Source organism: Salvelinus sp. IW2-2015, linkage group LG4q.1:29 (genome assembly GCF_002910315.2).
Source record: "Salvelinus sp. IW2-2015 linkage group LG4q.1:29, ASM291031v2, whole genome shotgun sequence".
Taxonomy (NCBI): Eukaryota; Metazoa; Chordata; class Actinopteri; order Salmoniformes; family Salmonidae; genus Salvelinus; species Salvelinus sp. IW2-2015.
The window spans coordinates 54,568,610-54,595,034 of record NC_036842.1 but is presented as its reverse complement, the minus strand read 5'-3'; the positions used below and the strand labels follow the sequence as shown (position 1 = coordinate 54,595,034).

The window sequence follows — 26,425 nt, the reverse complement described above, 5'->3', positions numbered from 1 at the left end:
ATTATTAAGACTTGCGTACAATAACAAGACAAAGCAGTTACGCATTCGTCCTTACATTTAGGTGTAGCTGGTCGGTCCAGTGGCCGATGACCTTGTACTCTGCTGTTGACCTCTTGTTGATCTGGTACTGAAAGATATCGTAGCGTCCTGGAGCATCGCCATTCTCATTAAATGTGACAGGAGTCCCAGCACTTCCTGTAAAACAGGAAACACTTAACATTACTGAAAAATATACATACATTTAGAGAAAATATTACTGAAACAATGAACTTGGCTGGTGGTGCTGTCACAACATAAAGTATCTTCAGTGTTAACCCATGGGTATGGTATCTAAAAAAAAAAATAATATGAAGACAAAATGTTCTGTGACAAAACAGATGGAGAATGCACTGCCATTCTAATATGTAAGTATCTCTCGAGGTTGTTTATCAGTGTACTTGTCAAGGATACAGCCAACCAAATGGATTATCTGTCATTAATTGACTACAATCTACACTGCCAAGTTCCAAATTCCTTTCAAGTTGCTATCTTGTCTCTCAGATGACCTTCTTACAGTAATGTCTCACATACCACCTTGGGTCCTTAAAACCTGCAAAATCCAACACAGTTGGGAAGGAAGAGGAGAGCATTATTAAAAATATGCATCTCAGGAAAGCCATGTATTGTTACATTTGCAAGAGAGAAGTTGAGACGATTGGGCCTGAAGTAAAGAGATGTGACTCGTCTCCAAAACAGCACCCACAGCTCTGTGCAGATGTTTCGCTTCCTGTGTCTGTCTATGATAAATTAATCCATTCACACACTTTGCCGCTGCACACACCTATCACCCACTTTCCTTTGTGCAGCGGCTTGGCAGAGAGAAGCAAATTAAACAGGAAAAATATCTCTGATTGTTTGGCCATGCATAGCACATCTAGCTGCCTTTCACTGCAGACCACAAGTCTGAGTTGCAAAGAAAAAGCCATATCTCAGACTGGCCAATAAAAAGAAAAGATTAAGATGGGCAAAAGAACACAGACACTGGACAGAGGAATTCTGCCTAGAAGGCCAGCATCCCAGAGTCGCCTCCTCACTGTTGATGTTGAGACTGGTGTTTTGCTTGTACTATTTAATGAAGCTGCCAGTTGAGGACTTGTGAGACGTCCGTTTCTCAAACTAGACACTCTAACATACTTGTCCTCTTGCTCAGTTGTTCACCGGGGCCTCCCACTCCTCTTTCTATTCTGGTTAGAGCCAGTTTGCGCTGTTCTGTGAAGGGAGTAGTACACAGCGTTGTACGAGATCTTCAGTTTCTTGGCAATTTCTCGCATGGAATAGCCTTCATTTCTCAGAACAAGAATAGACTGACGAGTTCCAGAAGAAAGTTATTTCTTTCTGGACATTTTTAGCCTGTAATCGAACACACAGATGCTGATGCTCCACATACTCAACTAGTCAAAAGAAGGGCAGTTTTATTGCTTCTTTAATCAGGACAACAGTTTTCAGCTGTGATAACATAATTGCAAAAGGGTTTTCAAATTCTTTTCAAATGATAAACCTGGATTAGCTAACGCAACGTGCCAGTGGAACACAAGAGTGATGGTTGCTGATAATGGGCCTCTGTACGCCTATGTACATATTCCATTAAAAAATCTGCTGTTTCCAGCTACAATAGTCATTTACAACATTAGCAATGTCTACACTGTATTTCTGATCAATTTGGTGCTATTTTAATGGAAATTGATTTTTGCTTTTTTTTTCAAAAACAAGGACATTTCTAAGTGACATGTACATTGACTTAGTGTAAACATTTAGCTGACTGATTAACCAGCAACAATTAGCTTGCCTTGTGTATCACTGCATTTGACATGATATACATTCATATATAAAGTTAATCAATATCTCGCACTAATAAGATCTGACTGTGCATTGTTCCATGTGTTCAAGTGGTGTTGCAGAATGGAACCACCGTGACTTAAACAATGACTCATAATGTCCCGTTAAAAAAAACAGCAGGCATCCTCATTCCTAACTGGTCTGCACTGCAATCAGCCCCTTGACTGTAACTTGAACAAATGTGACTACATTTCTTTATAGGGCGACTCTGGGGCTCTTTACATAGATGATTAGGTGGTTGGGCGATGCGTTGATTGAACCAATCCCAGACATAATCACAGGTTGACCCACACTCAAGCCTCCAATTACCCACGCAACCTCAAGTAGATTCCTTTAGAAACTAAATCCAGAGCAACAGCATATTGTAATAAAAGAGCAGATACCCTCTGTAATTTATGATTAGTGGGTGGGCGCACATTTTGATTATATCCAAGCCCTACTTTCTACAACATGAATAAATGCATGGAAAATCGCATCTGCACAGCGATGAATCACCGCACCATCCTCAGGATCCAGATCCCCCAAGCAAAATCTGGTTGATAATCCCAAAATATTTCTCGATATGATGATGGCACGGGCAACCTGGTGCTATATTTGAGTATTTAGTATTTATTAGGATCCTATTAGCTGCTGCCAAGGCAGCCCCTACTCTTCCTGGGGTCCAAACATGAACAAAACATCACAACAAAACAATAGTCAACATCATAAATAAAACAATACATCACACAAGACATTGTGCACTATAAAAATGTACACTGCTCTACCATTACAAATGTACGATATAAAATGTACAATATTACAACAATACAATATTACAATGTCTGTGTTAATTTATGTTGCTTTTTTATTAGATTTTACAGCTAGCTTGAGTTACCTGATGTGGAAGAGAGTTCCATGTGGCCATGGCTCTATGTAATACTGTGCGTTTTCCCAGCCTCTGTTCTGGACTTAGGGACTGTGAAGAGACCCCTGGTGGCATGTCTTGCGGGGTACGTATTGGTGTCTGAGCTGTGTGTTAGCTGTTTGAACAGACAGTTCTGTGCTTTCAACATTCAGTGTTGCAGTCAATCTCTCCTCTACTTTGAGCCAGGAGAGATTGACATGCATGTTCTTGATATTAGCCCTCTGTGTACATTTAAGGGCCAGCCATGCAGCTCTGTTCTGGGCCAACCGTAAAATGCTTATGTCCTTCTTTGCAGCACTTGACCATCCATATAACTGGGCAGTAGTCCAGGTATGATAAAACTACAATCTTAGAAAAAAGGGTTCTTTGGGGTTCTATTTAGAACCTTTTGGTACTTTGGATGAGATTAAATAGCATTTTACTAAAAAAAAGTTATATACACAGTACCTAAAGAACCTTGAGAGTTCTATCCCTACCCCCGTGTCTAATGGGGAATCGATTTTAGAAAACAACAGCTAACAAAGCTAACTCAGTCACATCAAACTCTGAAATGACAGCTAACATTCCCTTTTAATTTGTTACAGCTGTTTTACATTTATATTAATTGAATTATATAATAACACCATTAGCTCTCTATGGCAGGGGGATGATCAAATTCCTATTTTGCAACATTGTTGCCAAGGTCTGAATGGCAAACAGCAAGGTTCATACAAACCTGTGCTGTTGCAAAGTAAATGTTTGCTAGAAGCAAGAGGAAATAATGTGTTTAATAAAAGCATTCACTCTGGCTATCTACTCCGATTTCAGAGCACTCTCGTCTGAGTGTGCCAGAGCGCAGAAAAACTGACGAATTTATGAAGGCTCAACACCAGTTGAATATGACCGGTGTCAGTAAACGTTGGCAAAAACACTTTATTAAATTGTTGCCAGCAGCAGTTATAGTCACTAACGCTCTGGATAACATGAAACAGCCTATCCAGCTCTGGTAGGGTGAGTAAAATGGTCAGAGTGAGGTGTTATCTCATTTGTGTCTGGAAGTAGCTAGGAAGCTAGCCAACATTAGCCAGTTAGCTTGGGTGCTTGACTGCCGTTGTGAAGCCAGAACGCTCGGACCAACCCTACTCCTCAGCCAGAGCGTCCAGTGAATGCTCCGAGAGCGAAATGCTCTGAATTTAAGAACTGACAATGCTCTGAATTTACAAATGCCCAGAGGGCACTCTGAGCGCTCTCTGGCACTCCAGATTGAATTTGACGAATGCACCCTTAGATAAAAATAACCTTTTGTTCAATTCCAAATGTAACTGCCATTCCGAGTCAAAAACCTACTGCCATTCCAGCATTAAGATACAAGATGGTGGTTGAACCAACTTGCAAGTAGCCTACCAATAACCACATTATTTTTCAATGTATTAAGGTAAGGAAAGTTGATGAATTAATTCAAATATATGAAGCCAAAGTGCAGGCTAGATAAAAACAATTTAAACATTATTCGAATTTGAGCACGTTTGTAAGCTAGCTAGGCTAAAGCTAGGCTCTTTTTTTTGCCACTTTATTTGAAAGAGTTGGCTGGCTAGCTAGTAAAAAAAAAATTATTATGGGATATGCCAAATAGATCTACAGGCCCAGCCTAACATTGGCAATTAGCTAATTGTTACTTTTATTTCAGTATTTCAGTGTGTAGTCAATTGAGGGGACTATGTCTAATGAAGCCATAGAAGACTGTTGCTGACTGAGAGGAGGTATGTATTAATTATTTAGAATAAATTACGTATGATAAGTCTTGGTGATTCAATAGCCTAGTTAATCATTACATTACTTTTAACACACTATCTCTGATTTGCTCAGTCTGGCTGTAAACCCAGAAGTATTAGAGGCAGAGGATCTCTCTTTTGGCTGCTGCTGACAGCAACTTCATGTAAGTTGTTATTTTTTCATTTAACCTTTATTTAACTAGATCTTCTACATCATAATAATTATGTCTGCATAATATTTTGTTTACATTTTGGCAGATTAACTCTTGCTTATTTCTAAAGATGAACTCATGGTTGTGCTCCTTTTTTGTTCTTCTCTGGAACCAGTCAGGCAACAACCCATACTGTACTGGTGGTAGGTAGCCCAGTGGCTAAGGAGTTGGACCTGAGGCAGGAGCAGTACCTGTGGCCGGTTTAAATCCCGGGCCGGGCGCTGGAAAAAAACGTGGTAATTGATCTGACAACTGGAGGGCTGCTGGATTTACATCCTCAAAACATTCCCCTACCGTTGGACCCTTGAGCAAGGCCCTTATACCCACAACATGCTCTCCATCCAGGGGTGCTGCACTGCAGCTTGAACCTGTACCCGTCTCAACTGTATGTGTGAGGTCTGCTGTTTGGGTGGGTTGAGAACGGAGCAGAAGCCACATTTTTGTTTTTCGCTGTAACTAATGTACACAGTTGTATTGTGAAGAAGTCAGCAAGAGTAGACGTGCGTCATCATTCAAACGAACAGATGTCTACCTGGCCACCAGTGCGCATTTCCAATGACAGAAGAAAAAAAACTATGCTTAGTATTGTTTTGTCCATTATTTAATTGTTTATTATGTTATATTCTTAACAAAAAATATTACTATTCAATAGTAGTGGCCATAATTCATAAATGGCACCATGCAAGGTTCTACATGGAACCATTTTAGTTCAATGAAGAAGAACCTCTAGGGTTCTGATCAAAGAACCCTACGAAAGGGTTCTATATATAACATTTAGGGGTTCTATATATGAAGCAAGCGATTGAACTCTTTTTGGTTCTATAAGGAATCTTTTTTTCTAAGAATGTAGGACGTGTCTGGTTGATTGTGATGTCAAGAAAGCAGAGCAGCGCTTTATCACGGACAGACCTCTCCCCAACTTAACAACCGTTGTATCAATATGTTTCTTGATATCAGTCTTGATGATTGGAAACAAGCSCCAGTCACACTGAGATAACAAAGCTACAGCAGAATGAATGTCAGACACTTTTTCATGGGACCGGAATAGTGCTCTCAAGTGTGACCTCGGGTCCTCCAGGTAATGCCTGATCCCTGTTGACAGACTGAACCTTGACATCTGCAAAAAAAAATCGAAAACACAAAAACTGTGTTCTCAGCGCTGGTATGAGAATGATAGGCCTATGGATGATAGTGGATGACAAAAGAGTGAGGGATTCGCACATTGCTCTAATTCTTCTAAATATGTTTTTTTATTGCTAACGTAAAACATGTTGGTATACATTGCATACAGTATATTTGCATTTAGCATGGATGAAAATGTGTGCACCTCTCTTTCAGTGAGTTTGAACGAAAACTAGCCAATGCATAAGTCTCAAGGTAGACCTACTGGGGTGGCAACAGCAGTGTTGGAGAATGAGGGGATATGAATAGAGAAGCATGTGGAGGCGGCACAGAAATAATGTGAAATACTGCAAGGACTCTTTGTCTCGCACACACACACACTTTACCTATCTCTTCAAATTGCTGTCACAGCCATGGGTAATTGTTAAGCTAAGACTAGTGATAAGTGATTTACAGGCCACATACAAGGGTTTTATGTTCAAGATCAACCTTGGTGTGGACCTTGAATTCAGCAACTCATCACACTCCAGAATTCTAAAAGCTTGACTTTATGCCAGGGTGGAAGGTAGCCTAGAGGTTAGAGAGGCGAGGCAGCAACCTAAGGTTTGCCAGTTTGAATACTGGGTCAGACAGGAAATATCTGGTGGGAATTGAGCTGGCAACCGGAGGGCTGCTGGTATCAAATCCTAGATGCCATGGCCTGCTGTTGTGCCCTTGAGCAAGGCACTTAACCCCCCCACAACAACTGGGATAAAGTGCAAGTCAAATTTTGGTTGGACCTTATCTGAATAAAGTGATTTTAATCTTAATCTAAAGAAGAAGAGCTTTTGTAAAAGGAATGCGTTGACAGATGACACTGAACTGTAGGTGGGCTTGATGATCTGTAAACAAAAAATTAAATAACACGTACATACTGTGAAGGGAATACTGTGTTGCTTCATAAATGGGTTATTGTTACAAGGCCTTTCAAAACCATGGCAATCTGATTCGTGCAGTCACGAGGGTACGGCAGATATACTCTCCTTACAAAACTCTTCCGGATAGCACTGTATGAAAACAATATTTTTTGTTTGGTGGAAGGAGCGCTACAGCCACATTGTCAATAAAAATGATGGAAGAGTGTTATTGTACAGTAGGTCATGTAGACACTAGTAACTCTCTGACTCTGGGGACACGTCCACATTTCATGTACCTCAATGGAGGTGAATGTCCACACATATTTCATTTAATCTATTGGCAGTGCAAACAAGCCATTGCACTGCCAACATGCAATATTCAGTTCAGATTCCAAGATGGCGTAGCAGTCGGACGTGTGTTTGTCTTGTCCCGTGTAAATAGTCCTCGTTTTTTTTCCGTATGCATTTCGTATATATTTTAACCCTTTCACACGTACCATCACACGGGTGTGATCGTTCTACAGTGGTCCCTGAAGCGTACGATCACACCCGTGTGATTAGAACACTCACATGTGTGCCCCTATAAGTTTATGCCACTGTATCATGCTATTAGCATAAGTTTAACTACCATATAGGTAGGGTATTGGTTGCATCAATGCCTAAAGGGTGACATAAAAGTTATAAACCTTTAGGCCCATAGCTGATTGTTTCTTATTTTCAGAGCTAAAGCAGGACGCAACATACACTCTGAATAATACAACAGATCAAAGTGTCTTTGTCAGGTTTCTCATAGGTCTCAAGCTAAAACAAACCCAGTCTTTGTTTCACCACAGAATTAGAAACAATCCCTCTAGCTTGAAAAAACAACAAACATTGACCATATAACACTGGGTCAATATAAGAAGACTAGCACCATATTTTAGACTACAGACTACAACCAGCTCTACCGAATTAAAGAGAAAAAAAAAAATGATGAGTATAATCACCATCGACCAAACAGTTATGGGCACGCTTACAGATCTTAGACCTTAAAAAAATGATTGAGGACTAGTATGCATGGCTAGTAAGGACTTTCAATAACGCAATCATAGTTATCAAATATTGTGACCCTATGTAAGCCAATGTTCAAGCCTATAAAGCCTGGCCACATCCTACTCAAAGCCAAGCTGTCATTTACTGATACTTGTTTCACGCCATCAAAACTGTAACGAAGCTGAGAAGAGATCTCCTAAGTACCAGAACTGTACTAATGAGATCTGCGTCCAAAAATTTGGGGGGAAAGAAAAACAAAGCCTTGCTTCGCGGTAAACCCCAGATACTCAACTCAGGTCTTCAATTTATAGACTGAGCAGCTCTCCAGCTAGAAAACTTAAATGAAAAAAATCACTCTTTGAATGCATCCAGACTATATACTGCAGCGCCTATGAAATCATTTGAAATTGTCCAGTTATTGCTGCCAGAAGTACTTGCGACAATTGAACGATTGTTTATGCATTGGATACGCGATAGATCATAATCTAATGTGTGGTATGACACTGACTGAAAATGTACATTTGCCAATCCATGGGAAGATAAAATAGGCAATATGAAGATTGAGTAGAGGTCCTCAGCTTATTCACAGAATACCATGCTTCCAAGTGGACTTCATGACCTATCTGTACTTCCCGGAAAAATCATATGCCCAGCATTCCTAAAGGTGAAAAATAAGTTTGAGAACAACCAATCATTTAGCAATTAATTCACATGTCATTACATTTTGCCAAAAATCAGTGCCAGAGAACTGACATGATGCGTTTCTTAAATTAAGTGATTGCTAGTAAACAGCAGGGGTTCAAAATAACTTACTCACCTTAAAAGGCTGATTAAAACACAACACCCACCACAGACTGAGTCCCATTGGCCTACCCACCTCTATCACCAAAGAGCCTCTGAGGGTTCACAACATAATTAGCCAAAATGAGGGTATGAATTCCGCACAATGGATTTACTGACTTTACACGTAGCACAACACAGGTTTGTGTTCCCATAGTCATAGAACTGATGAGATTACAACTGTCTTGATGACAAGCCAAACCTCACCCACCTGAGCAGCACGTTAAATATTATAAGCCACATCCTGCGCTGAGATAAGCCCAATCAATCTTCTGTCAATTCAAGAGCTAAGAACCGCTCACCAGCTCCTGGCTCCACAGCAAATTTCTCACTTACAGAAAAGGATCTCTCGGGTAAAAATAATTCATTATTCAAGCTTTCACATTTTATCAATTGGGGCATCTTACTTCACTTGTGAAGAGGTGAGAGGCCGCCAGTCAATGCATACAAGAATAAGATAGACAGCATTATCTGAACTGTGTTACTATAAGCCTTGAACATATGGGCCTACAGTTGATGTACGGTGTCATCAAATACAAATCACACAATCAAAAACACACTCACCCTTTTCTGCGCATGACTGGCCGTCCCAAGGAAGATAGCGTAACGAAAAGCTAACCAAATTATTACAGGTTGTATACATAGTAAAAATCCAATATAGGCTTAGCCCTCGTTCGAAGGTCATCGTGGCACCACCTGGTCTGTGGATGGCATAAACAGTGGCAATGTGACCATCAACGGAGAATACTGATATCCAAGCGAGCAGATGAGTCTGAGAGGTCGAAGATGTCACACTTGAGCACCCACGGCGTTCTTCGAGGTTCCTGCGTCCGCTGCTCCCAATAGTCCACGCCACCATGTGTGCGGAGTCAGTGGCACAACCAACACAAAAAAAACCCAGTAACTGAACTTTGAGAGATCAGGCTGAAAGTAATGACCAGCTGGAGCGGCCGGATAGATGAAACCGCGGTGCTAGTCACAGCCTTCTTGCCCTAGCTCGGAAGATGCGGTGGAGTGCCAGGTCTTCTGTTTTGGTAAGCTAAAGCAGCGTAGCTGAAAGCACCATACCAGGCCCAGGAAGAGCCCTGTGGAGCAAAAACGCAACCGTCAGGGGCTTCGGGATCATAGGGAAGGTGATAGGCATAGCCACAGAAAGATACCCGTGAGCAAAGACATAGCTCATCTCCCGGCCCGAGCTCGACAATGGGGTGGCGTGTCGGAGCGCACAAAGGTGACGATGACGGAAGGTGGTAACCAGGAATGCCCAGGACAGAGAGTGAAGACTGGCACCACTGCCCAGTGTGAAGGAGCCAACTCCACCTTCGATGATGGGGATCTTAGGTTGGCAACCAGTTTGTGGTTTCCTGGTCGGGGTCGTTGCTCATATGGCACAGCTCGCCAAATTGAACTCACTGGCCTGGAAAGTGGTACCCCCTTCAACACGCGCTCCAGTTGCCGAGCAACAATTTCACTCCCTTCACCACCTTCTTTCTCTCACCCATCTTGCAGAGCAGGCTGGCTGCACACAGAATCGGGCACAGCAGGGGTTCTCCACTGCGTCCACTGCATGCATTCATCTGCAGTGGCAGAACATGTGTGTTACAGTTGATCTTAAAAATGGGCAAGAACTAAAAGAAAATGACTCATTAACCATTGACATAGTTATCACATCATCATCATTCAGTGCTAGTGGCAATTGCCAGGGTTGTGGCGGAGTTTCGACTCCCATGGGGGTGACCAGTATGACAAAAATGTGTAAAATACGTAAATGTGTGCACTTCACTACAGTAATGTCGCTCTGGATATAAGAAGCGTCTGCCTAAAAAATTTTTTTTTTAAACATTTCAAATCTTATTTTTTCAACGTTGGCAAATAAGTTAAATGATCTGCTTTGATAGGTATTGTGGAAAATGAGTCCCCATGGCATGTTTAATGTTGATGGATAACAAGTAACATTATTCAAGGAACTTGCGCCTACAATAACAAGGACAACAGCAAGTTTACGCATTTGCGTCCTACCATTTAGTTGTAGCTGGTCGGTCCAGTGCCGATGACCTTGTACTTTGCTGTGACCTCTTGTTTGATCTGGTACTGAAAGAAATAAGCGTAGCGTCCTGGAAGCATCGGCCATTCTCATTAAATGTGACAGAGAAGTCCCAGCACTTCCTGTAAAACAGGAAACACTTAACATTACTGAAAAATATACATACATTTAGAAGAAAATATACTGAAACAATGAACTTCGCTGGTGGGTGCTCGTCAAAACAATAAAGTATCTTCAGTGTTAAACCCATGGAGTATGGTATCTAAAAAAATAAATAATATTGGAAAGACAAAATATTCTGTGACAAACACAGATGGAGAATGCGACTTGCCATTCTAATACTGTAAGTATCTCTCGAGGTGTTTATCCAGCTGTACTTGTCAAGGAGACAGCCAACCAAATGGATTAATCTGTCATTAATTGACCTACAATCTACACTCCAAGTTCCAAAATTCACTTTCAAGTTTGCTATCTTGTCTCTCAGATGACCTGCTCTTACAGTAATGTCTCACATACCACCTTGGGTCCTTAAAACCTGCACAAATCCAACGACAGTTGGGAAGGCAAGAGGAGAGCCATTATTAAAAAATATGCATCCAGAAAGCCATGTATTGTTACATGTGCAATAGAGCAGAAGTTGGAGTACGATTGGGCCTGAAGTAAGAAGATTCGTGACTCGTCTCCAAAACAGCACCCACAGCGCTGTGCCAGATGTTTCGCTTCCTGGTCATCGTCTACTGATAAATTAATTCCAGTCACCACACTTCTGGCCGCTGCACACACTATCACCACTTTCCTTTGCTGTCTGCAGCCGGCTTGGCAGAGAGAAGCCCAACATTAAACAGGAAAAATTACTCTCTAGATTTGTATGGCCATGCATAGCACATCCTAGCTGCCCTTTCCACTGCAGACCACAAGCTCTGAGTGGCAAAAGAAAAAGCCCATATCGCAGAACTGACCAATTAAAAAGAAAAGATTTAAGATGGGCAAAAAAACACAGACACTGAAGGGAATTCCTGCCCTAGAAGGCCAGCATACCCGAGTCGCCTCCTCACTGATTAGATGTTGAGACTTGGTGTTTTGACTATGTTACTATTTAATCGAAGCTAGCCAGTGAGGACATTGAGACGATCCGTTTCTCGAAACTAGACACTCTTAACATAACTTCCGTCCTCTTGCTCAAGTTGTTCACCGGAGGCCTCCCACTCCTCTTTCTATTCTGGTTAGAGCCAGGTTTTAGCGCTGTTCTGTGAAGGGGAGTAAGTACGCAGCGTTGTACGAGTCGTCAGTTTCTTGGCAATTTCTCGCAATGGAATAGCCTTCATTTCTCAGAACCAAGAATAGACTGACGGAGTTCCAGAAGAAAGGTTTATTTCTTTTCTGACATTTTTAGCCTGTAATCGAACACACAGATGCTTGATGCCTCCACATACTCAACTAGTCAAAAGAAGCGGCAGTTTTATTGGCTTTTCTTTAATGCAGACAACAGATTTCAGCTGCTGATAACATAATTGCAAAAAGGGTTTTTCAAATTCTTTTCAAAATGATAAACCTGGATTAGCTAACGCAACGTGCCAGTGGAACACAAGCAGTGGATGGTTAGCTGATAATGGGCCTCTGGGTACGCCCTATAGCTACATATTCCATTATTAAAAAATCTGCTGTTTCCAGCTACAATAAGTCATTTACAACATTAGCAATGTCTACACTGTATTTCTGATCAATTTGGTTGCTATTTTATGGCAAATTGATTTTTGCTTTTTTTTTCAAAACAAGACATTTCTAAGTGAATGTAACATTGACTTAGTGTAAACATTTAGACTGACTGATTAACCAGCAACAATTAGCTTTAGCCTTGTAGTACACTGCATTTGACATGATAATACATTCATATATAAAGTTTACATCAAAATATCTCGCAACTAATAACGATCTCGACCTGTGCATTCTGTTCCATGTGTTCAAGTGGTGTTGCAGAATGGAACCACCTTGACGTAAACAATGACTCATAATAGTCCCGTTTAAAAAAAAAAAAACCCAGCAGGCATCCTCATTCCTAACTGCGTCGCACTGCAAATCAGCCCCTTGAACTGTAACTTGAACAAAATGTGACTACAGTATTCTTATATAGGGCGACTCGGGCTCTTACATAGATGATTAGGTGGATTGGGCGCATTGCGTTGATTGAAACCAATCCCCAGACATAATCCACAGCGTTGCACCCACACTCAAGCTCCAATTACCCAGCGCAACCTCAAGTAGATTCCTTCTTAGAAACTAAATCCAGAGCAACAGCATATTGCTAATTAAAAGAGCAGATACCCTCTGTAATTTTATGCATTAGGGCAGTTGGGCGCACATTTTTGATTATATCCAAGCCCCTACTTTCTTACAACATGAATAAATGCATGGAAAATCGCATCTTGCCACAGCGATGAATCACCGCACCATCGCTCAGGATCCAGATCCCCCAAGCAAAATCCTGGTTGATAATCCCAAATATTTCTCGATGGATTGAGTGGCACGGGCAACCTTGTGCCTGTCATATTTGAGTATTGTATTTATTAAGGATCCTATATAGCTCGCGCCAAGGCAGCCCCTACTCTTCCTGGGTCCAACATGAACAAAACATCCACAAACAACAACAAAAATAGTCAACATCATACAATAAAACAATTAACATCACACAAGACATTGTGCACATAAAAAATGTACACCGCCTTCTACCTTACAAAATGTACGATATAAAATGTACATATTACCAACAATACAGTATTACAATGTCTGTGTCTAATTTAATGTGCTTTTTTATTAGCATTTTACAGCTAGCTTGACGTACCTTGATGTGGAGAGAGTTTCCATGTGGCCATGGCTCTATGTAATACTGTGCGGTTTTCCCAGCTCTCTTTCTGGACTTAGGGACTGTGAAGAGACCCCTGGTGGCCATGTCTTGCGGGTACGTATTGGTTCCTGAGCTGGTGTCTGTTAGCTGTTTGAACAGACAAAGTTCTGTGCTTTCAACATTTCAGTTGTTGCAGGTCAATCTCTCCATCTACTTTGAGCCAGGAGAGATTGCATGGGGCATGTTCTTGATATTAGCCTCTGTGTACAATTTAAGGCCAGCCGCATGCAGCTCTGTTCTGGCCAACCGTAAAATGCTTTATGTCCTCTTTGCAGCACTTGACCATCCATATAACGCAGAAGGTCCAGGTATGTATAAAACTACAATCTTAGAAAAAAGGTGTCTTTGGCGGTTCTATTAGAACCTTTGTTGTACTTTGGATGAGATTAAATAGACGATTTTACTAAAAAAAAGTTATATTATTTTAACAAGTACCTAAAGAACCTTGAGAGTTTCTATCCCTACCCCGTGTCTATGGGAATCGATTTTAGAAAACAGACAGCTAACAAAGCTAAACTCAGTCACATCAAACTCTGAAATGACAGCTAACATTCCCTTTTAAATTTGTTACAGCTGTTTACATTTATATTAATGGAATTATATGAATAACACCATTACTCTCTATGGCAGGCGGATGATCAAATTCCTATTTTGCAACATTGTTGCCAAGTCTGAATGGCAAACAGCAAGGTTCATACAAACCTGTGCTGTTGCAAAGTAAATGTTTGCTAGAAGCAAGAGGAAATAATGTGTTTAATAAAAGCATTCACTCTGGCTATCTACTCCGATTCAGAGCACCTCTCGTCTGAGTGTGCCAGAGCGCAGAAAAACTGACGAATTATGGAAGGCTCAACACCAGTTGAAATGACGGTGTCAGTAAACGTTGGCAAAAACACTTTATTAAATTGTTGCCAAGCAGCATTTATAGTCACTAAACGCTCTGGATAACATGAAACAGCCTATCCACTCTGGTAGGGTGAGTTAAAATGGTCAGAGTGAGTGTTATCTCATTGTGTCTGGAAGTAGCTAGGAACTAGCCAACATTAGCCAGTTAGCTTGGGTGCTTGACTGCCGTTGTGAAGCCAGAACGCTCGGACCAACCCTACTCCTCAGCCAGGCGTCCAGTGAATGCTCCGAGAGCGAAATGCTCTGAATTTAAGAACTGACAATGCTCTGAATTTACAAATGCCCAGAGGGCACTCTGAGCGCTCTCTGGCACTCCAGATTGAAATTTGACGAATGCACCCTTAGATAAAAATAACCTTTTGTTCAATTCCAAATGTAACTGCCATTCGAGTCAAAACCTACTGCCATTCCAGCATTAAGATACAAGATGGTGGTTGAACCAACTTGCAAGTAGCCTACCAATAACCACATTATTTTTCAATGTATTAAGGTAAGGAAAGTTGATGAATTAATTCAAATATATGAAGCCAAAGTGCAGGCTAGATAAAAAACAATTTAAACATTATTCGAATATTTGAGCACGTTTGTAAGCTAGCTAGGCTAAAGCTAGGCTCTTTTTTTTGCACTTTATTTAAAAGAGTTGGCTGGCTAGCTAGTAAAAAAAAAAATAATTATGGGATATGCCAAATAGATCTACAGCCCAGCCTAACATTGGCAATTAGCTAATTGTTACTTTTATTTCAGTATTTCAGTGTGTAGTCAATTGAGGGACTATGTCTAATGAAGCCATAGAAGACTGTTGCTGACTGAGAGGAGGTATGTATTAATTATTTAGAATAAATACGTATGATAAGTCTTGGTGATTCAATAGCCTAGTTAATCATTACATTACTTTTAAACACACTATCTCTGATTGCTCAGTCTGGCTGTAAACCCAGAAGTATTAGAGGCAGAGGATCTCTCTTTTGGCTGCTGCTGACAGCAACTTCATGTAGTTGTTATTTTTTCATTTAACCTTTATTTAACTAGATCTTCTAACATCATAATAATTATGTCTGCATAATATTTTGTTTACATTTTGGCAGATTAACTCTTGCTTATTTCAAAGATTGAACTCATGGTTCTTAAGCTTGCTTCCTATGGTGTTGTTGTATGTGTCGAACTGCTTTGCTTTATCTTGGCCAGGTCGCAATTGTAAATGAGAACGTGTTCTCAATTTGCCTACCTGGTTAAATAAAGGTCAAATAAAAAAAATAAAAAAAAAAAAAATATATATATATACAATATATACAAAATAATGGGTGAAAAAAGTGTTTTCAAGTGTTCCCAAAATAATGGAAACACGAGAAAATGAGGGATACAAAGTATATTGAAAGCAGGTGCTTCCACACAGGTGTGGTTCCTGAGTAAATTAAGCAATTAAAATCCCATCATGCTTAGGGTCTTGTATAAAAATGCTCGGCAGGCCATTATTTTGGCTGCCATGGCAATGCCCCCATAGGATGACAATGCCCCCATCCACATGGCTGGTCTGGTCACTGAATGGTTTGATGAGCATGAAAATGATGTAAACCATATGCCATGGCCACCTCATTCACCTCATTCACCAAATCTCAACCCAACTGAACACTTCTGGGACGTTCTGGAGCGGCACCTGAGACAGCTTTTCCATCTACAAAAAAAATGAATTATGAAATTTCTTGTGGAAAAATKGTGTTGCATCCCTCCGATAGAGTTTCAGACACTTGTAGAATCTATGCCAAGGTGCATTGAAGTTGTTTCTAGCTCGTGGGGGGCCAATGCCATATTAAGACACTTTATGTTGGTGTTTCCTTAATTTTGGCAGATACCTGTATATTATCAGCTACAAATTCCCTGTTTAAAGTGCCAACAGTGTCATGTATCTAATGCCAGCCCTGCTGTCAGCAAATAAGGTGAGAGTAGTCATTGCCAAGAGGCTTAATGTTCTATTAATTCACAGATTGTGATTTAATAGATCCCAGACTGAAGCAACATTCTTTAGAACATTGACAGGCAGCGGGCATTAGGCATGAGAAAAAACAGTGGGAGATTTCTAGCTTATTGAATGAATCCCCCACTATTGATTATGCCTTGGTTACACAGAGGGCTCAGGGGTGGGAGAGGAAATGTGTTGTTCATTCTGCAGCATGCTCCATAGGGTTAGCAATTTGTTTGTTTGTTCGTTTTTCCAAAGGAAAGCATGAATAATGTGATAAAGCAAAATGCACCAAAACTGCAAATTGACTTCTATCACCCTTTAGTTCAAATTCATGTAAACTAATGCAATAAATTACCCTGATGGCTATTCTTTTTTTTATTTTCTCTAGTAGTCATGTTCAAAACAAGGAACAAAAGCCATTATATTCCGTTTGTTTTATAATAGTACATGTTAGCATTAGAAACAAATTGTCTTGTATGCTCATTCTCTATTAGCCTCTCAATGCTAATCTAAAAAATAAGCGTATGCAAAAGGAAAGTTGTTGGGTTAGCAATTAGCCTCTGGCTATAGTCAAAGTCACTGTCAAAGTGTTGCTTGGAAGTCTGATTTGGTACATTTCAAACTCTGATTATGGGTAACCCTCATGCTCTGCTCACAGAAAACCAGTGTGGGAAAAAAACTCTGACGCTCATATGTGATGTGTGTGTGTGTGTGTGTGTGTTCATATGGCACTCATATAGGCTAAATTAAGCATGGAATACACAGCCAGGAACAGATAGACAGATACAGACTATAAAATACCCAAAGGCTTCCTCCTGGAATATTTTATGTATTTCATACACTTAGGCACCCCTGCAGGCTCAATCAAGAGTAGCACACACAAACACACACACTGTATTCCCACATCCCTTTCCCCTCTTCTCTTGAATTTATCAATCTGCATTATTTATTAAAAGATTCTCCGGCAAAACATTCATCCTACACGTAGAATTGAAAATGCAAGCAAACATCACTTTTTCCTCTTTTTGTTTCCCTACTTCTCATTTAATTTAATGATCAAGGCACACACAAAAGATAGTGTTTCATCATTCAACGCAGCAGTAACGTGGGTTTGACTGAACACAGACTTGCAATTTCAGCCCTGCGGTCATATTCATTGCTAATTCAATGTTTTTTCCCCTAAAATAACACAGTACAGTTCCACATTCATCAAGCTTGGCAGAGATATGAATCCCTTCAAGGTTTGAAGATTGTTAAAAAATCTACTGAAGCTTTACTAGTTCTGCATGTTTGCCATGAAAAGCTAGTGAGCATGCCTATTTTCCCGCCCCATATCGTTCCCTAGCCCATTGCCTGAGAAGAAGATAACAGAATTATTCAAATCTGCCTTTCCCTCTCAGGTAGGGAGCTGGAAGGAGAGCCACTTGGAGATATATAGAAACTTTCCCGACTGAGTTATTACAATTTTGAGGCAGATCAAGGCAAAGCGTGCCTAACAGGATACAACACAGTCTGGTCTTAGTTTAAGGACTGAGAAATATTCCCAAATTGGAGGTAGGGCCTTTGTGCTGAAAGGATGGGCCACATTCTTGAATTTTTTTTTAAAGTCTTTCTACCTTTGTATGTGTGTCTACAGTAAAATACAGACAGTTGGCTAGGGTTGAATAGTGCACATAGATTAAATAACTGACTCATTCAGCACTACGAGTATAAAGAAATCCATTTCAAAACCTTCGCTTCCACAGAGTCAGAGCATGGGGAGATATGCAAAGTGTGTATTATTTCTTTCTACCTTTATCTAAGCAAGTCCATCTCACCACACGCTTGGAAAAGGATATCAACCTTGAAAATCTATGTAGAAATAATAGGCAAGAGATGAAGGTGTACCGGCTTTATCTAGCCTCTCATCAAACCCATTTAATAGGTACTTTGGTGTAGAATTACAAAAGTACTGGGCCAACATTAAATGAATCACACTGTTATCTCACACCACTGAACAGGCGCTGTCTTCAGCTCTGCATGTGTTCCAAGCTGGAAAGATAACAGGGACATATAGACGACTGTATCTGAGTTGTACCTGTGAATCAACAATCTAGCACACGTGACAAAAACACAATAGCAGGAGAAAGCCATTCCTACCTGCCCAATAGTTACTGTATAATCCAGTAACTATGTAGTATTAAGTAATGGCAACAGAGTGTGTTCTTAGCTTACAAACAATAAGTACCTTGTAAATAATACAATGTCGAGTCGAATAATCGAGTCGAATAATGGAACACCCAATACTGTCCATGGTAGGGATTGAAATAAAATACATTAAAATACAACAATTTATAATGAGAAAAACTACAGGGGCCTCCCGAGTGGCACAGCGGTCTAAGGCATGACTCGACCTTCGCCTCCCAAGCCCATTGGGGAGTTGCAGCGATGAGACGAAGATTGGGAAGAAAAATAACAAAATAAATAAATAAACTACAACTACACTATACCATTCAAGATACGGAATGTTGTAAAATAATTTGTATTTTACTTTCTATTCATAGTATGCATACATGTATAAAAGAGAGCATTAGAAGAAAGGATAATTATTGAAATGATACATCTTCAAATATAAGGAAATGGAACACAGAAGTACTTCAAACTGGAAATGAGGTAGTAATCAACATAGTAGGGTTAAAAACACAGCAAACAGAGGACATAGAAGGCACAGCATGTGGGTATGTGATGGTGTATTATGGTGGAAGTTGGGGTGTGCGTTTTTGTGTTTGGAAGTGTGGAGTTAAGTGAATGAAAAAGAAAATGGTTGCAAATGTCAGAGATATGCGATATACATTTTAAAATGAATTATAAATATTATTCATTTATTTATTGTCAAATCATGATGGAACGGTCCCCAACCTTATACCCTAGACACCCACCTAAGTGACCCACACCCTAATGATAAGTCCTTTTTATAGGCCTACTGCAAGTAGCCCAAACACAGCCAAGACAGAGAGATAAACGTGGACACAGACCCACTAAAGCAGCACTGCCCGCTCAAGAGTCTGAGCCTGCCTGGCAGGGTTCGTCCTACAAAGCCAAAGCCCCCAGATGGGTGAGCATAATATACAAGGAGTTTCTCGAAGCTGCTAATGAGAACCTTGATGACCTCGTACCAAGCCGGTGGGAATTCCGGTGGAGTACACCCACCCAGGTAGTGGCAGTGCTGGCAACACTAGCTGCAGTGACCCATGGGGATAGGGCTCACACTCTGACAATTAGAGAAGGGGCAAATTATTGTGGCCCTGGTGGCACAAAATAATCAAAAGGTCTGACTGCACAGAGATGCTTGGGAAAATGTTCACAATGGGGGACCAGAGTGTGTATGTTTCAGGGTGGGGGTGGGTTGTAACGGGAGCTCCATCAGCTAGGACTTGACATTGGTTTATAAAATCTCCCCATTCTTGCTCAATTTTGCATGCCTTCTCAAACAGCTAAAACTGTATATGCATTCGCACATCAAGTCTTCTCTTGAGTTGGGCTCGGGGAATTCAAGGCACACTTAACCAGCATGGCTACCACAGCATTCTGCAGTGATACGTCATCCCATCTGGTTTGCGCTTAGTGGGAATATCATTTGTTTTTCAACAGGACAATGACCCAACACACCTCCAGGCTGTGTAAGGGCTATTTGACCAGGAATGAGAGTGACGGAGTGCTGCATCAGATGACCTGGCCTCCACAATCACCTGACCTCAACCCAATTGAGATGGTTTGGGATGAGTTGGACCGCAGAGTGAAGGAAAAGCAACCAACAAGTGCTCAGCATATGTGGGAACTCCGTCAAGACTGTTGGAAAGCATTCCAGGTGAAGCTGGTTGAAAGAATGCCAGGAGTGTTAAAAGCTGTCATAAAGGCAAAGTGTGGCTACTTTGAAAAATCTAAAATATATTTTGATTTGTTTAACACTTTTTTGGTTACTACATGAGTCCATATGTGTTAAATCATGAATATCATGGATATATTGGAACTTGGATATATGGATGATTAAATATCCTGACCTAGTGAGATATACATGGCGGAGGTTCAATCATTCTAATCGTCTTGACTACTTTCTTATGTCATTTTCTCTGGCACCAAAAGTTTTAAAAAGTGTTGATAGGGGACAGAAAGTGGTCAGACCATCAAATAATTGGCATATACATTACTTTTACAGAATTTCCACGTTGGCGAGGATATTAGAAATTTAATCAAAGCCTATTGGATGACAACATGTTTTTAACCAGAACAGAAAAATTCATAACTGACTTTTCCCCCGACATAATATAGGTACAGCATATCTCCTTATCGTATGAGACATGTGCCTTTATAGGCCATGCAATTCAATAATCATCTTCAGCAATTTAGGTCAAAATAATTCATATTAACAAAGGAAATAGAAGGACTAAGTACAGATAGATAAAAATAAAAACCGTACCATAGAGGCACAGAATATGTTAAAGGAAAAACAAACTTAGTCAAGAAAGATCAAGCGTTGCATCGTGTCTGGACACAGCCCTTAGCCGTGGTATATTGGCCATATATCACAAACCCCCGAGGTGCCTTATTGCTATTATAAACTGGTTAACAATGTAATTAGAGCAGGAAAAATAAACGTTTTGTCATACCCATGGTATACGGTCTGATATACCATGGCTGTCAGCCAATCAGCATTCAGGGCTTGAACCAGCCAGTTAATATAAAAATAAAGTGAACTGGATGGAATATGGGGAAAAAGGCAACAAGTTATTTATTTTTTATCTTTAATATAGACATTTCTTAGAAATGACAGTCACCAAAACATATTTTGAAAGAGGAAGCAAAGTACTTTCAGCGTTTGTTTTTATTTCAGTGTAACGATGTGTGCTGAGAGCCGGGAAGCAAGTTCATGGAGTGAGTGTTTTAATAAATAAATGGAACATAATACAAAACAAGAAACTCGAACAACAAACAGATATGAAACTGAAACAGAAACAATGACGCCTGGGGAAGGAACCAAAGGGAGTGACATATATAGGGAAGGTAATCAAGGAGGTGATGGAGTCCAAGTAAGTCTAATGACGCGCAGGTGCATGTAATGACGGTGACAGGTGTGCGCCATAACGAGCATTCTGGTGACCTAGAGGCCGGAGAGGGAGAACACGTGACATTAGCCCCGCCCCGATATGCGGCTCCAGCCGCATGACACCGACCAAAATGACGATCCCAGGGCATCAGGAGCGGACCGGTCACCTCTGCTGAGGCACGGGAAACCTGTCAGTCCGGCTGAGACGCAGGAGCATGGTGACCTAGAGCGCCGGAAAGAGAGCATACGTGATGGTACCCCCTCCCCGGCGCGTTCGGCTCCAGCCGCAGGACGCCAATCAAAGGGACGATCCCGGGGATCCGGAGCGTACCAGTTGCTTCCACTGAGGTGCAGAAACCTGATGAACCGGCTGAGGCGTGAGAGCCTGATGAGCCGGCTGAGACCTCCCCGGTAGCCTCAGTCGAGGCACGGGAACCTGTTCACCAGCTGAGGCAAGGGAGCCTGTCGAGCCCGCTGAGGCATGGCAGCCTGTCGATCCCGCTGAGGCATGGAAACCCGTCGAGCCCGCTGAGGGAGGGGAACTCGACAAACCAGCTGAGGCCTCCCAGGTAGCTCCGGTTCGGATACCCAGACCCGAAATCACCTCCAACACAAAGAAATGTAAAACACCTCCTAATGCTAATGCACCTCCCTTTGGTGAGGCGTTATCCTGTAACGATGTACGCTGAAGCAAGTTCAGGGAGTGAGTGTTTTAATAAATAAACGGAACACAATACAAAACAAGAAACTCAAACAGCAAACAGACATAAAACAGAAATAATGACGCCTGGGGAAGAAACCAAAGGGAGTGACATATATAGTGCAGGTAGTCAAGGAGGTGATGGAGTCCAGGTGAATCTGATGACAAGCAGGTGCGCGTAACGATGGTGACGGGTGTTCGCCATAACGAGCAGCCTGGTGACCTAGAGGCCGGAGAGGGAGCACACGTGACATTCAGTGTCCTCCATCTCCACTAACCAAAGTTAATTGTAAGGATTTTTCAAATCAAATCAAAGTTTGTCACGTGCGCCGAATACAACAGGTGTAGACCTTACAGAGAAATGCTTACTTACAGGCTCTAACCAATAGTGCAATTTCCCCCCAAAAAAGGTATTAGGTGAACAATAGGTAAGTAAAGAAATAAAAACAACAGTAAAAAGACAGTGAAAATAACAGTAGTGAGGCTATATACAGTAGCGAGGCTATAACAGTAGCGAGTGTAACGATAGTCTTCGTCCTCCTCATCTGAGGAGTAGGAAATGTCGGACCAATACGCAGCGTGGTGAGTATTCATATTTATTCGAATACTTTTCAACAAGAACGAAAACAATAAACTGAACAAAATAAACAAAGATGCAACAGTCCCAAAATAGTGAACACTAAACATAGGAACACATGAACAGGAACAATCATCCACAAACCACAATACAAAAACAGGCTCCCTAAATATGGTTCCCAATCAGAGACAATGACTAACACCTGCCTCTGATTGAGAACCATATCAGGCCAAACGACAAACCCAGCATAGAAACACAAAACATAGATAACCCACCCAACTCACACCCTGACCATACTAAAACAAAGAAAATACAAAAGAACTATGGTCAGAACGTGACAGCGAGGCTATATACAGGCACCGGTTAGTCGTGCTGATTGAGGTAGTATGTACATGTAGATATGGTTAAAGTGACTATGCATATATGATAAACAGAGAGTAGCAGTAGCGTAAAAGAGGGGTTGGCGGATGGTGGGTGGCAGGACACAATGCCGATAGCCCGGTTAGCCAATGTGCGGGGGGTACTGGTTGGTCGGTCTAATTGAGGTAGTATGTCCATGAATGTATAGTTAAAGTGACTATGCATATATGATAAACAGAGAGTAGCAGCACCGTTTTTTTCTTTTAATAATGTCAAATGAACAGCTGTACAGAAAGACTCATGTGACGTGCAAATTACAGAGGATTAACCTCTTGATGCAATTGAAGCATTTATGTCTGGGAAAACTCCAGGGCTGGATGGCATAACAGTGGAGGTATACCAAACCTTTTTTGATGTACTCAGAGGACCGTTATTAGCATGTTATAACCACTCCTATAAAATGGTAGATTATCAGATACTCAACAAGAAGGTCTGATTTCATTATTACTGAAGCAGGACCCACGTGGTGAATATAAAGCTCCAGTCCATAAAAAAAAAAAAGGCCTTACACTTCAGTGTTGTGATGCAAAAATTCTAGCAAAATGCATAGCGCATAGAATTAAAGAGGTATTGTCAGATATTATTCATCCTAATCAGACAGGATTTTTAAATGGACAATACATTGGAGATACTATAAGTGCTGGAAACAATATAACACTATGAAAAATCTGGAAAACCATGTCTGACATTGAAAAGGTTTTTGATCAAGTATGACTGGAATTTATATATACAGTGCATTCGGAAAGTATCATTACATGGCAGCCTGATTCTAAAATGGATTTAAAAAAAACATCCCTCATCTATCTACACCCAAGATGAGAAAGTAAAGGAGCAAACACATTAGTCAGTAATAGAAGATACTGTATGGAAAGTAAGGAGTGAGGAAGAGGAGGATGAAAGGGGTAGAGAAAGATGAACTGATCGGAAGGTGGGTTAAAAAAGAGTGACAGACAGAAAAAGAGAGGAACGGGGGAGTTAGGTGGAGGGTGAAGAGAGAAGAACAGAGAAGGAAAGTGTATGTTATTACAGAAATTAAGAGGTCAAGGCTAAGAAATAAATTCATGAGTGGGTGCTTAAGGAAGAGGAATTGCAGTCATATCGAAGAAGGGGCTATGGAGGTACTGCATAACAACGAAGAAGTGGAAACAAAGGAGGACAATAATGGAAATGCGGAGAGAGTTAAATGTGGAGAGAATTATAAAGTGTTTAAAAAGTTGAAAAACTGAAATTAAATAGTTGAACAAGTGTATGACATACAAATGGCTGGGGAGGTATTATGATGATGTTGAAAAGAGTCCTTACCATTGAAGTGTACTGCCCGGATGAAGGTCAGTAGTTCCTTGCCATCAATGTTGTGCATGCGTGGGCACAGGCCTGTGTTCCCTGAGCAGAGCTCACGGTGCATGCGGTGTAGGGCGTGGGCCATGGCATAAACCGCGTCCATCACAAACTGTACCTTCCCCTCCTGTTCATAGGTTGAGTCACGACCCACCTTCTCCAGTCCTGGACAAGAGGAGAAAAACCACCAACATAAATTCCACTGTCATGTTGTTGACTGTCAATTCCCAAGTATTCGCACATGTACACCTAGGAGGTGTAAATTGAAGAGTAAGGCAATCAATACTTAAGACTCACGTTCGTGATCTACTCAATATGAATATCCCTGACTTTTTCACAAAGTCCTTGTGTAAACGATTACATCTCACAATGGAAAACAACATCTCACAACACATACAGTACATCTGACCACGGCCATAAAACCAACCTCCATAATTTGTTCTAATTGGAACAATCGTATAAATAATTAAAATATGTGTTTTGTACACAATAAGAAAATGAAATACATTTAAATATTGCTCCAGCATTGATCAAAGTTCAGAATGCTTAAATTCTTGACCTGACTGAGTTCTAATAGCACCTGCCTCTTTGCCAATGAGTGGAATCATGAACAGTGATTATCTATGTTCGCTTGCGTCCTCCGGATTTGCCGCACAAATTTGCCTTTTAGCAGCACATTCACCACTCTCTCGAATGGTTAACTCCGCCCTCTAGCGGCACAGGCTGGTGGCCTGAGATGTGAAACAAACTAAACCAAACTCGTAGTCAGCTCACAAGAGAAAAAGGCAAAACTAGACACGCTGCTGACAGTGTGGTTGCGAGATGCAGGACAAAAAGCAATTTTAAAAATGTCACGCGACACCTGCCGTGTACACAGACATTCCACAAACAAACAAAAAGCGACTGGAGAACTGGTAGTCGCTTATAACAGTTGAAGTCGGAAGTTTACATACACCTCTGCCAAATACATTTAAACTCAGTTTCACAATTCCTGACATTTAATCCTAGTAAAAATGACCTGTCTTAGGTCAGTTAGGATCACCACTTTATTTTAAGAATGTGAAATGTCAGAATAATAGTAGAGAGAATGTTTATTTCAGCTTTTATTTCTTTCATAACATTCCCAGTGGGTCAGAAGTTTACATACACTCAATTAGTATTTGGTTGCATTGCCTTTAAATTGTTGGGTCAACTTGTGTCAAACGTTTCGGGTAGCCTTCCACAAGCTTCCCACAATACGTTGGGTGAATTTTGGCCCATTCCTCTTGCCAGAGCTGGTGTAACTGAGTCAGGTTTGTAGGCCTCCTTGCTCGTACATGCTTTTTCAGTTCTGCCCACAAATTTTCTATGGGATTGAGGTCAGGGCTTTGTGATGGCCACTCCAATACCTTGACTTTGTTGTCCTTAAATCCATTTTGCCACAACTTTGGAAGTATGCTTGGGGTCATTGCCCATTTGGAAGACCCATTTGCGACCAAGCTTTAACTTCCTGACTGATGTCTTGAGATGTTGCTTCAATATATCCACATTATTTTCCTCCTCATAATGCCATCTATTTTGTGAAGTGCACCAGTCCCTCCTGCAGCAAAGCACCCCCACAACATGATGCTGCCATCCCCGTGCTTCATGGTTGGGATGGTGTTCTTCGGCTTGCAAGGCTCCCCCCTTTTTCCTCGAAACATAACGATGGTCATTATGACCAAACAGTTCTACTTTTGTTTCATCAGACCAGAGGACATTTCTCCAAAAAGTACGATCTTTGTCCCCATTTGCAGTTGCAAACCGTAGTCTGGCTTTTTTTATGGCGGTTTTGGAGCAGTGGCTTCTTCCTTGCTGAGCAGCCTTTCAGGTTATGTCGATATA

General features: G+C 41.1%; 1 protein-coding gene across 1 annotated transcript in view; it reads right to left on the bottom strand.

Annotated features, from left to right (window-relative positions):
* LOC111962168 (metabotropic glutamate receptor 8-like) overlaps positions 1-26,425 on the bottom strand; it is a 246,947-nt gene that overhangs the window by 20,985 nt on the left and 199,537 nt on the right. The window contains exons 7-8 of the mRNA XM_023985041.2: positions 24,527-24,727; positions 56-195 (exon numbers count right to left, since the gene is read on the bottom strand). Of these exons, the coding sequence (XP_023840809.2) occupies positions 56-195; positions 24,527-24,727 (341 nt within the window). The remainder of the gene's footprint in view (positions 1-55; positions 196-24,526; positions 24,728-26,425) is intronic.